Source organism: Oratosquilla oratoria, chromosome 28 (assembly GCF_046742065.1).
Source record: "Oratosquilla oratoria isolate Oo_2021 chromosome 28, ASM4674206v1, whole genome shotgun sequence".
Classification (NCBI taxonomy): domain Eukaryota; kingdom Metazoa; phylum Arthropoda; class Malacostraca; order Stomatopoda; family Squillidae; genus Oratosquilla; species Oratosquilla oratoria.
The window spans coordinates 49,575,628-49,589,832 of record NC_134804.1 but is presented as its reverse complement, the minus strand read 5'-3'; the positions used below and the strand labels follow the sequence as shown (position 1 = coordinate 49,589,832).

Sequence of the window (14,205 nt, the reverse complement as noted above, 5' to 3'; positions counted from 1 at the left end):
ATTCCCCTCTTTATGCATCACAGCATCATCCATACACAACCATTTTCCACTCACCCCTATCTTCTGTCCTCTCCCGTCCTTCCTCAACAGACATTCCCCTCTTTTCCATCCAACTGGACATTAGATGATACTACGCTAGGAGGCACGTAACTACGGCCGAAGCCGTCACCTTTGCCCTGTCAGCTTGGACCATTGGGGAAGGTAACATTGCTAGGACTCTGAGAGGCGTGCGGGATTCGAACCCACAATTAAGCGATTGGGAGACCAGTACGCTTCACATTACACCACAAACACTGCCGCGAGTCATACTACTACACCAACCCCTGCCACGTCACTCCTACATACTTCTCTATCTCATCTGTGGCTCCATAGCCAAATGAAAATAGAGGCACTTTTTGTACCCCTCTCATGTATGGCGAGCAGAACATAAGAATAAAGGAGACTGCAAAAGACCATAAGGCCTACACTAGGCAGCTCCGTAGAACGGTTCCTAAATCGGGCTGCTCAGTCGTGCAGGCTCCTGACCAGCTATATTCCTCCATTAGGGGACCCGAGTGACTTAGTGTACTGAAAGTATCAGTCGCTGCCTTGAAGTGGCGGCAGACTAGGTTAGCATGCTACTTACTTTCGCTATTTAGTTTGTGTAGAAGCGACTTCGGTTACAATATTCTAGGCTTCCGTTAGAACATCTCAACAATTTTGTGTCTAACATTCGTATTCTAGGTTTAACTTCTCGTAGTTCGTCATTCAGCTTCTCACTAGATGACGCAAGAGTAATTTGACATTTGGAGATTTGAAAAACAAAAGATCGTAACCAAAGTCGTTTCTACTCGAACAAGGTAGCAAAAGCAAGTAGCATGTTGGCGAGAAATGCCTAGTATGCCGCCACCTTTAAAAATCCGAGGTTGGAGTTGAACATAAAGGGGGTATCACACTGGGCTTCCACGGGTTTCACCAGCGTCGACAGTTGAGAGTTCGTTTGAGTAAAAACGACTTCGGTTACGACATTTTTCAAATCTCCAGTTATCAAATTATCTTTCCGTCATATATAACACACCTGAATGATGAACGAAGAGATTCTAAACCTTTATGAACGTTAAACATGCTGTCAAAATGTTCTTAGCGGACTCAAAATTTCTGTACTCGAAGTCATGATGGAGTTATTCACATGGAGGTTGGAGGTAGGATGTGGAAGGAAAAACAGCTTCAGTAAAAACGACTCGAGGGATGTTCCCGGACAATATATAGTCTGTGCGCTCCAAGAAGTCCGTTTAGGATGTGGGATACCTCCTAATTTACTGTTAGTAAACTGCCAAATCAACTTCAATATATCCCTCTCTCTTTCATTTCCTTTCTATGTGCTATTTCAAATATTTTTCTTTTATATTCTGTATAAAGTAAAGGTAGTTGTATAGTACATTGAGTATCATTGTATAGGAATATAACAACGATCTGAATCAATTCTATGACACGTGGCAACAGCGCTTTTCCCTCCATGTTGTCACGCCGATGTGCCACAGGTGGGATGGGGTGAGTAATCGTCGTTATAACTCCAAGAATATATACTCATTGTATTAAACATATTTCTTTACTACATACATACATATATATATATATATATATATACATATATATATATATATACATATATATATATATACATATACATAATACTGATGACCCACTTTCGGAGAAGAATAAGCGAAGATATAGAGATCTGTATATTTCGATAACTTACTGTGATCCTCTTCAGCAAGTGATCGAAATATACAGATCTCTATATCTTCGCTTATTCTTCTCCGAAAGTGGGTCATCAGTATTATTTTACAAATGTGCTACGACATATCTTTGTGATATACAGTATATACATACATACAATCAAATAGCACTCAGATGGGAAATAAGAGGGGTATGTACTAAGATTGATTCGCCACGGCGTCTGTCACACCCTGAACGCATCTTGGAGCGCAAAGACTGCATGCACTGTGCATTGTGCACACGCATTGCCAGGGCCCTCACATGGAGAGGGGGGGGGGGGAAGGGGGGATGCATATGCCCTGGGGCGGCACATTAAGGGGGGCGGGAATTCTAGTCTGTACATGCCGCTCACAAAGTTGACAAAGTAGTTATAATAAAAAAGGGCCAAAGGAGTCCTGAATATTTTACCGTAATATACGAATTTTGCGTTAGAATAAACGGAATATGAAATATTTTCCCCCTTATCCTTTCTACAAAAGGGACATTAAATACAATTCTTAAAATCCGTTCAATTATTTCGCAAGGCAATAGCTAAAACAGGCTCCAAGGCAGTGGTTTCCAATCTGTGTGCCGCGGCACCAAAGAGTGCAGTGAGATAAACTCACTGAGCGTGCCGCCAAAATTCAGGGCAATTTTTTTTTTTCGTATTACCGACTCTGTCATCCATTTCTGTTCGTTAAAGCAGCATCGGTGTAAAGACGAGCATTTTCATATTCTCCAGGGACAAAATTTTGTTATAGTTGAATGAACAAAATACTGACAAACTAGAATTTTGATTTCCTAATAAGGGTGCCGGGGACTTCTGAAAGGCTTGGCAAGGGTCCTGCCTCAAGCCAGAAAAGGGTGGGAACTACTGATTTAAGGGATGGTGGAGATGGGCAGTGGTGATAGGGGAGGGGGGTCATTTTTTTTTTTTTGGGGGGGGGAGTAAAGTATCACTCCCACGGGCTTTGTTTGAGCCCGTGACGGGGGTTGGGTGGGTGGGTGGGGGAGGGCGTCACTGAGGGCTTTACCCTAGGACAACACTTAGGCATGTAAGGACTCTGCGCATTGCACACAGTGTAAATCCACAAACAAGTTTACCTGCTAAATGTCTTCAAAGACTTGAAATTGATGGGTTAGAGTACAATAACACAAGGCATGGATTATTCAATCCTTATAACTCTGTGAACTTCTTTGCAGACCGACTGTCTGGTCAAGATTCAGTGTCCGATTACCCATCGACTGATTGAAATCGCCTGGCAGTATTTCTGACTTTACAAAGAAAATCAAGGAATCGAAGAGAAAGATATGGTTGCCACGTCTGGAATTCCTTCTTGTTTAATATGATATATTATACACTTAAAACCCATTATCGGAGAAATAATATCAGAAGTACAAGAGGTCTGTATATTTCGACTACTAATTGTAGTCCTCTTCAGCAGAAAGAGGTCGAAATATACGGATCTCCTGTACCTCTGATATTATTTCTCCGATAGTGGGTTTTAAGTGTATATTTAAAAATGTGTTATAAAATTACAGTCTCCCATAATATAGTATCATGCAAAACATGCAAAAATTAGCCATGCACTCAAAAGCACATCCACGCCAAATAGGCAGACTAATATATAATAGCCACCAAAACTACTGTTGACCTGTCTCATTTCATACAAATATAATTCATTTTTGGAGACTTCGTATTTTTGTCAATAGTTTTAATAAAACAAAACTGTGTACATAAATATAGCGCTGAGCGTTTAAAGTGAAATGTTAAATTTAGGTGCGACAATCTTTAGTCGCTCGCATGGACTGAGAACTCAATGAGCCACAATGTTATTCAAACCAGCAACGCATTTCTATTTAGATTGAAAAAAGAAAAAAAGAAAAATGCAAAGTACACTATATCAGTGGTGTGGGAAATCCCAACTGGGACATCCTGCGATGCTATCCCCCGCTCACTCATTTAAATGTTAGTGCTCTCTAGCGCTGCTACAAAACATACAACTCACTACGAAAGCCTTCAAATGGTTTGAAGCGTTTAATAACATGTTTCTAGTTACAAAGGAAGGAAACTGAGAAGGAGGAGGAGGAGAATAAGGAGAATGATGATGATCATAATAATAATAATAATATAGTACATCACTTTGCTGAAAGTGGAGTTTGCATGGTCCGAGGTTTGTCCTACTTATGGGATTATGGGAGATTTGGTGCACATGAGCACGAGCATACACGTACACATGTACACACACACATTTGACGATAAGGTTGATAAATTGGAGAGCAGGGAACGGGACCCAACGAGCGTTGCTCCTTTCCTGTACACACACGCACACACACATTCCAACTCTCGTGGGCGGGGAGTTTGGTGTGTGCGCGCGTGTAAAGACACAGCATTGCCCATAGATCGGTCATACGAGCTCTGAGCTCTCTTCCGGGAGGGAAATCGCTGTCGGTCATGGGTCTAACACGTGATCCAAAGCCCATGGTGAATCATTCACTCACTCACACACACACATACCAACTCTTGTGGGCGGGGAGTTGGGTGTGTGTGCGCGTGTAAGGTCACAGCATTACCCATAGATCGGTCATACGAGCTCTGAGCTCTCTTCCGGGAGGGAAATCGCTGTCGGTCATGGGTCCAACACGTGATTCAAAGACCATGGTGAATCACTCACATATACACACACACACACACGAGACCTGAAGAAGAACTGCTTCCTACACTGAGTGTTAGATATATGGAACAAATTGGACGAAAAATTAGTGTGTGCAAACACAATACATGATTTTAAGAACAAACTTGATCTTGCAAGATACAAAGACGGGTCATCGCGAGCATATATCCCCTAGGTAAATACATATGAAGACAAATATACTATAATCAGGAATCACGACTGTAGGCAGTAAACATGTCCCCCTCCCCCACCAAAAAAAGAAGTAATTTTGCAAACATGTAGCAATTGGTGTATTGCACAAAGTTCACTGGGGCCACATATTATCTACATACATTTAAACACGTTTGGATATGCATTACATAACATGCCATGCAAGATCTTGCGTTACTTTTCACAACGTTCCAGTGCATGGCAAACGGTTGAATCATAACGGTTATCGGCGTGAGAAATGCTGGTGGTGTTAACAGAAGCAGCATCTTTATTTTTCGTGAAAGAAAAAAAAAATCTTACAGTAATGCTGTATCAGAATCAAATACAGCAACAAAACACGGTAACGTACTTTAGTGATTTTGGTCTGGCTAATACCAAATTGAGTCTATTCCCGAATTTGAATACAAGGCAATATCAAGTATACGTCACCGTGTTTTTTTTACACGCTGAAAAACATTCCAATACAAACGTGCTAAAGCTCAAACGTGCATTCAAACTAAAACATCGACAGGAGGTAGGTAGCGAAGAAATTCAGTTTCTTTTCTTTGGCTAAAGCTTTATGGGAATTCATTTCAATTCGTGCTTTCCAAGCGTAAGCGAAGACGACACCGAATCCTCAAAGGTCGTTCGGTACTTTCAGCCCATCCGATAACCCAAGAGAGCGTTATTGTTTTGGGAGTTTGTCTCAATAACGTCACTCGTCTTCATGACAAAGTCACTGTCTTCCCGGGCTGAAAGTTGCCGTAACGCCTTAGAGATCTGGTGCCTTTGGCTGCCAAACTCTTGAATTATCATGCACTTTCGTGTGCGTTCTAGTCGTGCTCGGCGCTTCGTCAAACGCCACTCACACACTCACAAGTTTGAGGATTGGTCGAGCCAGGTCGTCTGTCCACATTGCCTGCATTCGATGGAACAATCACTTCCTCCACCACGGCATCAGAGTCCGTATCTTCCGGTAGCGGCTTAGACTCCGCCTTTGGCGTTTCCTTGGGCGCTTTCTTAGGACCACAACCTTCAGCGTCATCTGGATGGAGCGCAAGAATGAGTTTCATAAACGAAAACGCCCATGATTTCAACAGCGCATCATAAGACACCACAGATCTTAGCTTCCGTGGCGAGCGTTCTCTGACGACCAGATGCGTCCAAACGAACACGTTATTTAGCGGTTATACAATATGACGTCACAACCCCTAATGAGAAAGTGACGTCACTTTGCGTCATTCCATTAAAAATGAGAATCACGACGGAGAAAACCTACGTGCATTACTTGCGGCGTTCATTTTGGCTGATGCTCCGCGAATTATAAAGCGACGTCGACGGGGAACGCGACGCACCTCAAGTAATTGATACAGGAAGGTCAGTTACAATCAATTGAATAGATTAGTTTAGCATAAAAAATGCGATACTCCTTATCCCTCGAGTTGGGAACAGGGGCAAATGACAATGAACGCGACATCTAGCTGCATTTTTTACGACGTAAAGCGCTCATTGCATGCAGTATATATCTTACACAGGAAATGGTATTAGTTCGAACAAAAGATCAAGGACATTACTTGTAACCGACTTTCAAATAACCACAACGGAATGCTGAGAGTGAAATTTCCTCGAGAATACTGCCACAAGGGTATTCAGACTGGAGAATGCATCATAGTCGTTTTCAAGGTCGGGCGCAAATGCTAAAAACAATCGTTTAGAAATATTGACTTAGTCTTGAAATAAAAACGATAGAATAAAACAAGCTTATTACTTACTAAAAGCCATCAGCAACATCACTAATACAAACAATCTCATTTTGAAGTTGTAGTGTTCTCGTGTATATAACAATAAATATTTTCTTTAACGCGTCCCAGACCTTTCAGCTCGGCGGTGTTGACACAACTGAGATACGCAGCCATGAAGTGTAGTTTTATGAGAAGAAAAGCAATATCTGGCAACTCTCCAAGTAGAGACGAGTCACCCATCGTTATCGTAGGGATGTGAGATTTTACACAAAAGAAAATATGGTGATCTAATTTTTGTGTACATTATACAAGTCATGTCTGATTCAGTGGATATAGCATCACATGGTTAAAACTGATAAGAGTTTATACGTGCGTTGAGTACGTTGTAACTCAATGGCATGTGTGTTTTCCCGTAGGACTTGACCAAGTATGTTCTTGTTTGAAATTTGAGGAAAAAGTAATATCAAAAGTAATAGTAACAAATAATAGTAACAATTGTAACTTAAAATTAAGCTTATTCGAAAAAATGTAAAGTACAGGCGCAAAAATTAGATCACACAAATTGTACCGTGTATATAAGCAAAAGTAAACACAACTACTTATACATTCAAGTATGCAAGACACAGAAAGCCGCATAGATTAAAAAGTATGCTTATAAGAAAAAAAAAGTGAAAGAAAATGAAGCACAGGAGCAAAAACTAGATCACACAAATTGTACCCTGCATATAAGCAAAAGTAAGCACAACCACATAAAACCGCTCAGTGGTAACGCGTTGTCTTTTCTAGTGATTTTTACTTCGTTTAGTTGAAAAACAACAGAGACGACAAACATGAGCCAGTGATTCAAACGTCAAACATAAGGTAAACCTTACTCCTGCGACATTCTCAGTGATTCTGTTCGTATCACAACTAATTCTACTAGTTTGAGGACTAGTATTTATGTACATACGATTACTTTTAAAATTGTGAAATTTTGTCATTTTATGCATGTACTTTCGGAAGACAGGGGAAAGGCTGGGCACCGATTTTCGGTTACCACACTGCAAATCACATTGATTGTACACATGTCACTAAAATATTGTGGGCTTGTTTTTCGATGAAAAAATATCCCTAAGGTTTGTCGGAGTTCACAAAGATGTAATGTATATGTTTATGTACATGTGTATATGTATATGTATATGTTTAATAAATGTATATATATGTATATATATATATATATATATATATATATATATATATATATATATATATATATATATATATATATAAATATATATATATATATATATATATATAATAATATAATATATATATATATGTGTGCGTGTGTGTGTGTGTGTTTGTGTACATGTGTATATGTATTTGTATATTTTTAATAAATGTATATATATATATATATATATATATATATATATATATATATATATTTGTGTGTGTGTGTGTGTGTGTGTGTGTGTGTGTGTGTGTGTGTGTGTGTGTGTGTGTGTGTGTGTGTGAGTGGAAAAGGTGGTAGAGAAACGCGGGTTAGAGCGAGAACACTATATTACAGACTTATCGACAACAAGTCTTCTTCAGAGTCACAGACAAAGTGTATGTACAGTATATATATATATATATATATATATATATATATATATATATATATATATATATATATATATATATATATATATATATATATATATATATATGCAAAGTACACTACTTGGAAAAAGAAACTAACGGAGCAGAACGCTTTCGTATATTACATCTTCAGTGCAAAAAATATTTTTTGCACTGAAGATGTAATATACGAAAGCGTTCTGTCTCGTTAGTTTCTTTTTCCAAGTGGTCTACTTTGCATAAGTAAACACAGGTCCCCGAGTTCTTATTAGCATATATATATATATATATATATATATATATATATATATATATGTATATATATATTGTATATATATATAATATATGTATATATATATATATGTATATATATATATATATATATATACATATGCAAAAATAATAACAATGATATTGTTTTATTATGACTATTATTAGTTCCATTTGTATATGTATGTATATTGTACGAAACTTTTGTGTAACTATAACCTTCCTCAGTTTTCTTATTTTTGTATAAATATTGTGTTCTATTTCTCTTTCTTGTACTCTGAGGATGTCGTAATAGACGAAAACGTTTAGTATTCCGACCTTATTTTTCCTGTGGTTTCTGCATTAATATATATATATATATATATATATATATATATATTCTTCTCGACAGTTTGATTAAATGACTCTTGCCTTGGTATTCGAACATATTTTACCATAAGTACCAGAAACACTTTCCACGTGAGGGGACGGAAGGGGGAAGGGTCACCAATTAATTGGGACCGCCTTGCTGTTGATTTACTCTGTCTTGCTGCATTGTTTCTGACCTCAGGGCAGTGGGCGGGATACAGGGATGACCCGTCATCCACGAGGAGCTAAGATGGGAGGGAGGAAAGGGTGGTGGATGAGTGTAGAAGTGGTGAGAAGGGGTACGTGGCTTTTCACTTGGATACCCCCCTTGTAAGGGGGAAAACGTTTGGTATATACAGTAGACCAGTGATACTTATGGAAACGAAATCAATGTAAGTTATGGACATCTTAATCGTGACACATTACTAACTGAATTAATCATGATACTCTTCCATCCAGATTATTGTTGAAAGAAACTTGGTCAGGTCAAAGACTTGTTTGTGTGGTACTAGGTTCCGAAACAGGATTTTTTTAATGACGTCATGTCGTGTGAACGAGACGGCTGGCGTCGTCAAGCGGACCGACGCTCGAAAATGAGTCAGATTAACATCAATTCCACAAACAATACATCCGATAATTTCAAGATAATCTATTTTACGTATAGAGGGATATGTATGCTTGTGCATATTTACCTGTATATAGCAGTATATATGTACACAACACACACACACACACACACACACACACACACACACACACACACACACACACACACACACACACACACACACACACACACACACACACACACACACACTCGACTCGGTGGCGCGGTTGGTAGAGTCCCAGACTCTCAGTACGGTGGTACCGGGGGTACTGGGTTCGAATCCTGCCCAGGGCTGAAATTATTTCAGTATCGCTGCGCTTCGAGTCGTCACTCCAACTCTCGTGGGCGGGGAGTTGGGTGTGTGTGTGCGTGTAAGGTCATAGCATTACCCATAGATCGGTCATACGAGCTCTGAGCTCCCTTCCGGGAGGGAAATAGCTGTCGATCACGAGTCCAACACGTGATCCAAAGACCAAGGTGAAAGACCAAGTGAATCACACACACACACACACACACACACACACACACACACACACACACACACACACACACACACACACACATATATATACATATATATATATATATATATATATATGTATGTATGTATATATGTATATATGGGGACAGAGAGGAAACGGAAACACGAGTAGAGCTTTGAGTTTTATTGCCGACGTTTTGACACTGGTCTTTCTCAAAGTAAACTACATCTAGAAGATAGATACTCAGTTATATATATTTTACGTGTGTTGTTCGCTCCCCCCCTTTTTCGTCTCCTCCAAACGCTGATTGCTAGTGTTGCCGATGGTAGGGACCATGTGATGAATCCTCCTCGATTGTTATTGGAATTATTTTTACTAATTGCTGCAGCTTCTTCAATTTTTCTCATTTTCATGTTGAGTTCTTAGTGTAGTATTTCTATGTTTTTTTCCAATTTGGTAGGTGTCCTGTTTTGTCTATGTGTGTTACAAATGAGTTGCTGGTTCTGTGTGATCTGACGTCGTTTTTGTGTTGTTGTGTTCGTTTTGTGATCCCTTGTCCGCTCTCTCCATAGTACGACTGATCGTACCCGCTACAGGGGATTTTGTACAAAATGCTATTTTCATTTTTAAATTCAATTGTTTTGTTTGTTATCATTTTCCCTCTTCTTTGTCCTGTGTTTGTAATTATTTTATTGTTGTTTTGTTCTATATATTTTCTTAATCTTGTGACTGCTGTAGAATTTGGGATTACTAATATATCGTTCTTACTATTTTCTTCTTCCTCTTATTTATTCATTTGTTGCTCTCTCCATTATTTCTTGTGCTTTCGTTTTTGACTATAATTAATCTCTTTGGATATCTTAATTTTTTGAATATTGAAACTATGGGTTTTATGTCGACTTCTATATATTCTGTGCTACATATTCTGTATGCGCGTAGGAAGAATCCAGTCATTATACCTGATTTCTTTCTTTCACCGTGACCTGCAAGATGATAGACATAATCTTCTTTGTTGGTTTGTTTTCTGTGTACTTTATGATTTGGGACGGAATCTGTTCTAATAATTGCTGTGTTTAAAAATGATAAGCACCCTTCTTGTTCTTCTAATGTGAGCTTGCTATTTCCGTGTACATTAATTAACAATCGGACATTGTTTTGGATGTATTTGGTTTTGAGTGTTATCATTGATATGTCGTCTACGTACCTTAGCCATGTGGGGTGTCTGCCTATTATTCTTTGTATGTTGTCCATTTCTAAGGTCTCCCATAGAAAGATTTGCAGCTATTGCACTAAACGGCGACCTCAAAGGGAGACCATAGTGTTGTCTATATTCTTTTTGGTTGAATGCAAAGAGGTCGAAGTTGACGCATAGGGAAATTACTTATAGATAATCTGGTTTTGAAATGGGTAGTTCATTGTCATCTAACTTTTCTGTTACTCTGTTTATAGCGTCTAGTGCTCCATTAATTGGGATGTTTGTAAAGAGTGATATCACGTCTAGCCTGTATAGTTTCTTGTTTCTTGTTTCGTGTTTCTTGTTTCTTTAGATGGGCTCCACTTATTGATCGTAACACTTTTGGGAGTGGTTTGGCTAACTGCTTAGCTAATTTATGTAGTGCGCTACAGATTCCTGGAATTATGGAATCGGTAGCACACCACATAGATTACCTAAATATATAACTAAGTGATCTTGCTCTTACTGCAGGATCATACGGACCTAAATCCTCATTTAGATGTGTACATACCTTATCAAACTGTTAAAATCGTGTGGTGAATAGGCAATTACCAATTCTAAGGACCAAAAGAAAATTTAAATAGTCCCAGTAATTTAGTTGGATATAAGAATCCAATTCTAATATTTCGGCCAATGTTTTAGCATATGACCTGAATAAAACCGCTTTATTGGTCAGATAACAGGAAATAATGAAAATCACGGCACGTGGCCCTTTGTGTTTTAAAACGGTCTTTTTATTGTCCTTGAGTAACAATGATTCTCACAAATTCAACCCGTGGAAGCAACTGATGGGTGGAGAGACATGAGAAAGACCCATCTGCTGCACTAGATTATCTTCAATCGACTAATATACTCTCTCCTGGGGTCCGCTGACCTACATAGCACAATAACAAACTTTAGAAGATTTAGTTCTGCTTTATATCAGGCCATTTTATTCAGAAATCGGGACTAACCGTAGTTTTGAGGTCAATATTAATCCTTTAATGTCTACAGAAGTCTTCCCAAGATGATTAAACTCACAATTGCATGTACATCGCACTGTACAGGACATCAAGTACCAGGGAGTTATATGCCTAGCACACGCAGAGCCTCGTGTAGCGTTGCATGAGGCAGTTCGCAGTGTCCAATGTATCGCTGGGTGTCCACGCTGTGATTACCCAGAATGCTGCAGCGCGCCAGTCACCTCTGAACACTGTCGGGGGGAAGATTGTGGATCTTCATTCTCCAGTTCACAGTTCATAACGCGAGACATTTCAGCTTTAATTACTTCCAAACTTGCACATTTCATATTTCTAAGTCCCTCCGTTTGAACTCCTTGAACTCCTTGTAATAAGTCTATAAATACTTATTTTTGCTTGGATGTATTTCTTGTTTAAGCTTTGTTCTTTCTTTATTCTTCTTTTCCTGTTGACGTTTCCCATTTTCATATGGGGTCGCCGTTCCTCGCTACTCGTTTCCACTGGTTTCGGTCCATCACCTGTTATTCCTCCTGCAGCTGTTTCTTCTTAAGGTCCTCTCTCAGTCTGTCCTTCCAGCGCAGTTTGGGTCTCCCTCGCCTGCGTCTGCCTTGTACCTCCACCTCCATCACTCGTAGTCTTCATCTCTTCTCTTGTTTAAGCTTTGTTAACATGCATATATTATGTATCAGGTAAGAAGGGCAGTGGACAAGGTGCAGGGATGACCCGTCATCCAGAAGGTGCTAAGATAAGAGGGAGGGTGGAGGGGAGTGGAGTGTATTTAGGGATGGAATGGGTGGGAATAATTTTATGCCTTTTTCTTTTTGGCTACCTCCCTTGAAAGGGGGAAAAGGCCTTGGTATATGTATGTAAGAAAAAAAATGTCGGTACTACAGAGCGCTCTGGCGGAGTAGGGCCAGAAACAATAAATAAATATGCAAGAGTGTTGCTTCTTGTTTACTTGGATATAGGTACCATCCTGGAAAACTTAACGCGCGAACTTACCTTTGCCCTTCGCGTCAAGATGATCAATGGGCCGACAAACGAAATTACAGAACTGTCGGGAGTCGCGCGACGTGTTGCAAAAGCCCGCGAAACAACACGTTTAGATGTTGGCCTAATCACAGTCGACACAACTTTGCCATCCCAGGCTTCTTGAAATCCTCCATGTTTGAATTCTTATCAAAGGATTACAAAGGCGGAGTATGACGACAGGAGACCTTTTGGCCCATGACTAGGTCGGATGCGAAAAATTATAATAATGATAAATAAATATATAGATAAATAAACAAAAATATGAAACGTCGTACAAATAAAGGCTCCGTCCTCATGTGATGTTTAACTCGTCAATCTTGTCGGCAACTGCCACTTTCATGAAAAAAAAAATATATAATAATATAGATGATACTAAATGAATAAATATGTATAGTTAGACAATAAACAGGTAAATAGTAAATAATAGTAAACTGACATATAACTAATAATAAATGTGAATCAAGCAAATAATATTAAACATACAAATGGTAACAAAAGAAATAAACAAATAATATAAAATAAATGACAGTCATTACAGCATCTTGCTTAGGTGTTTATCTAAATGATTCTTAAAGCTTCGAACTGAACTACATTGCACTGCCTCTGCAGGAAGTTTATTCCATTCATTAACTACACGGTTGTCGAAGTTGTTTCTACCCATTTCCAAATTAAACCTATTTCCTGACAGTTTGAGACCATTGTTTCTTGTCTGATTTTCATTTCCAGGTGTAATTATCGAAATATTTAATGAAATTAAAAATTCTTTTTAGTTGCAATTAAATAAGTTGTTTTCCTTATAAATGTGTATTTCATTTGACATGCAATCGAGCAGCTACACGTCCCGGGCGGCAGCGATTTCCCATCTAACACGATTAACAATAAAATTATCACCAACCTACTTTATTGTCAAGTTTCCAAGCTACCTCGTTTGAATATGCAAGGGATTGCGAGGGATTAATTTTGTGACAAAATTTTGTCGTGTTTAGCATGGGAAGGGTGATAAGCTACTCTAAAGTTGTACTTACAACATATATTTACAAACAAAAGTACAGAGGCAATCATTAAAGTCTATCTGGTAATAATTATACCCATCCTTAACCATGCGGTACATTTTTGGTCTCCATTCTAGTGAGTGGGTATTAATTCACTAGAATCAGTTGACCAAAATGATAGAAGGGCTTAACTTGGAAAGACGAAGAGTGTGGGGTGATCTAATAGAGGTGTTCAAGTGGATCAAGGTCTTTAACAAGGGTGATGCCAGAAAGGTCATCATATTAAGACAGTAGGGCAGGATTCGTGGTAACGGATTTGAATTATACAAATTTAGG

The 14,205-nt window shown here is 38.9% G+C and overlaps 1 protein-coding gene across 2 annotated transcripts in view; it reads right to left on the bottom strand.

Annotated features, from left to right (window-relative positions):
- The window catches only part of LOC143040409 (uridylate-specific endoribonuclease A-like), a 30,185-nt gene extending 23,688 nt beyond the window's left edge, over positions 1-6,497 (bottom strand). Inside the window, exons 1-2 of one of the 2 annotated variants that reach the window (XM_076211463.1) lie at positions 6,374-6,497; positions 5,479-5,646 (exon numbers count right to left, since the gene is read on the bottom strand). In XM_076211463.1, the coding sequence (XP_076067578.1) occupies positions 5,479-5,646; positions 6,374-6,413 (208 nt within the window). In that variant the 5' untranslated portion in view covers positions 6,414-6,497. The remainder of the gene's footprint in view (positions 1-5,478; positions 5,647-6,373) is intronic. The other variant, XM_076211464.1, reaches the window with a different exon arrangement.
- Between the last annotated feature and the right edge of the window lie 7,708 nt (positions 6,498-14,205).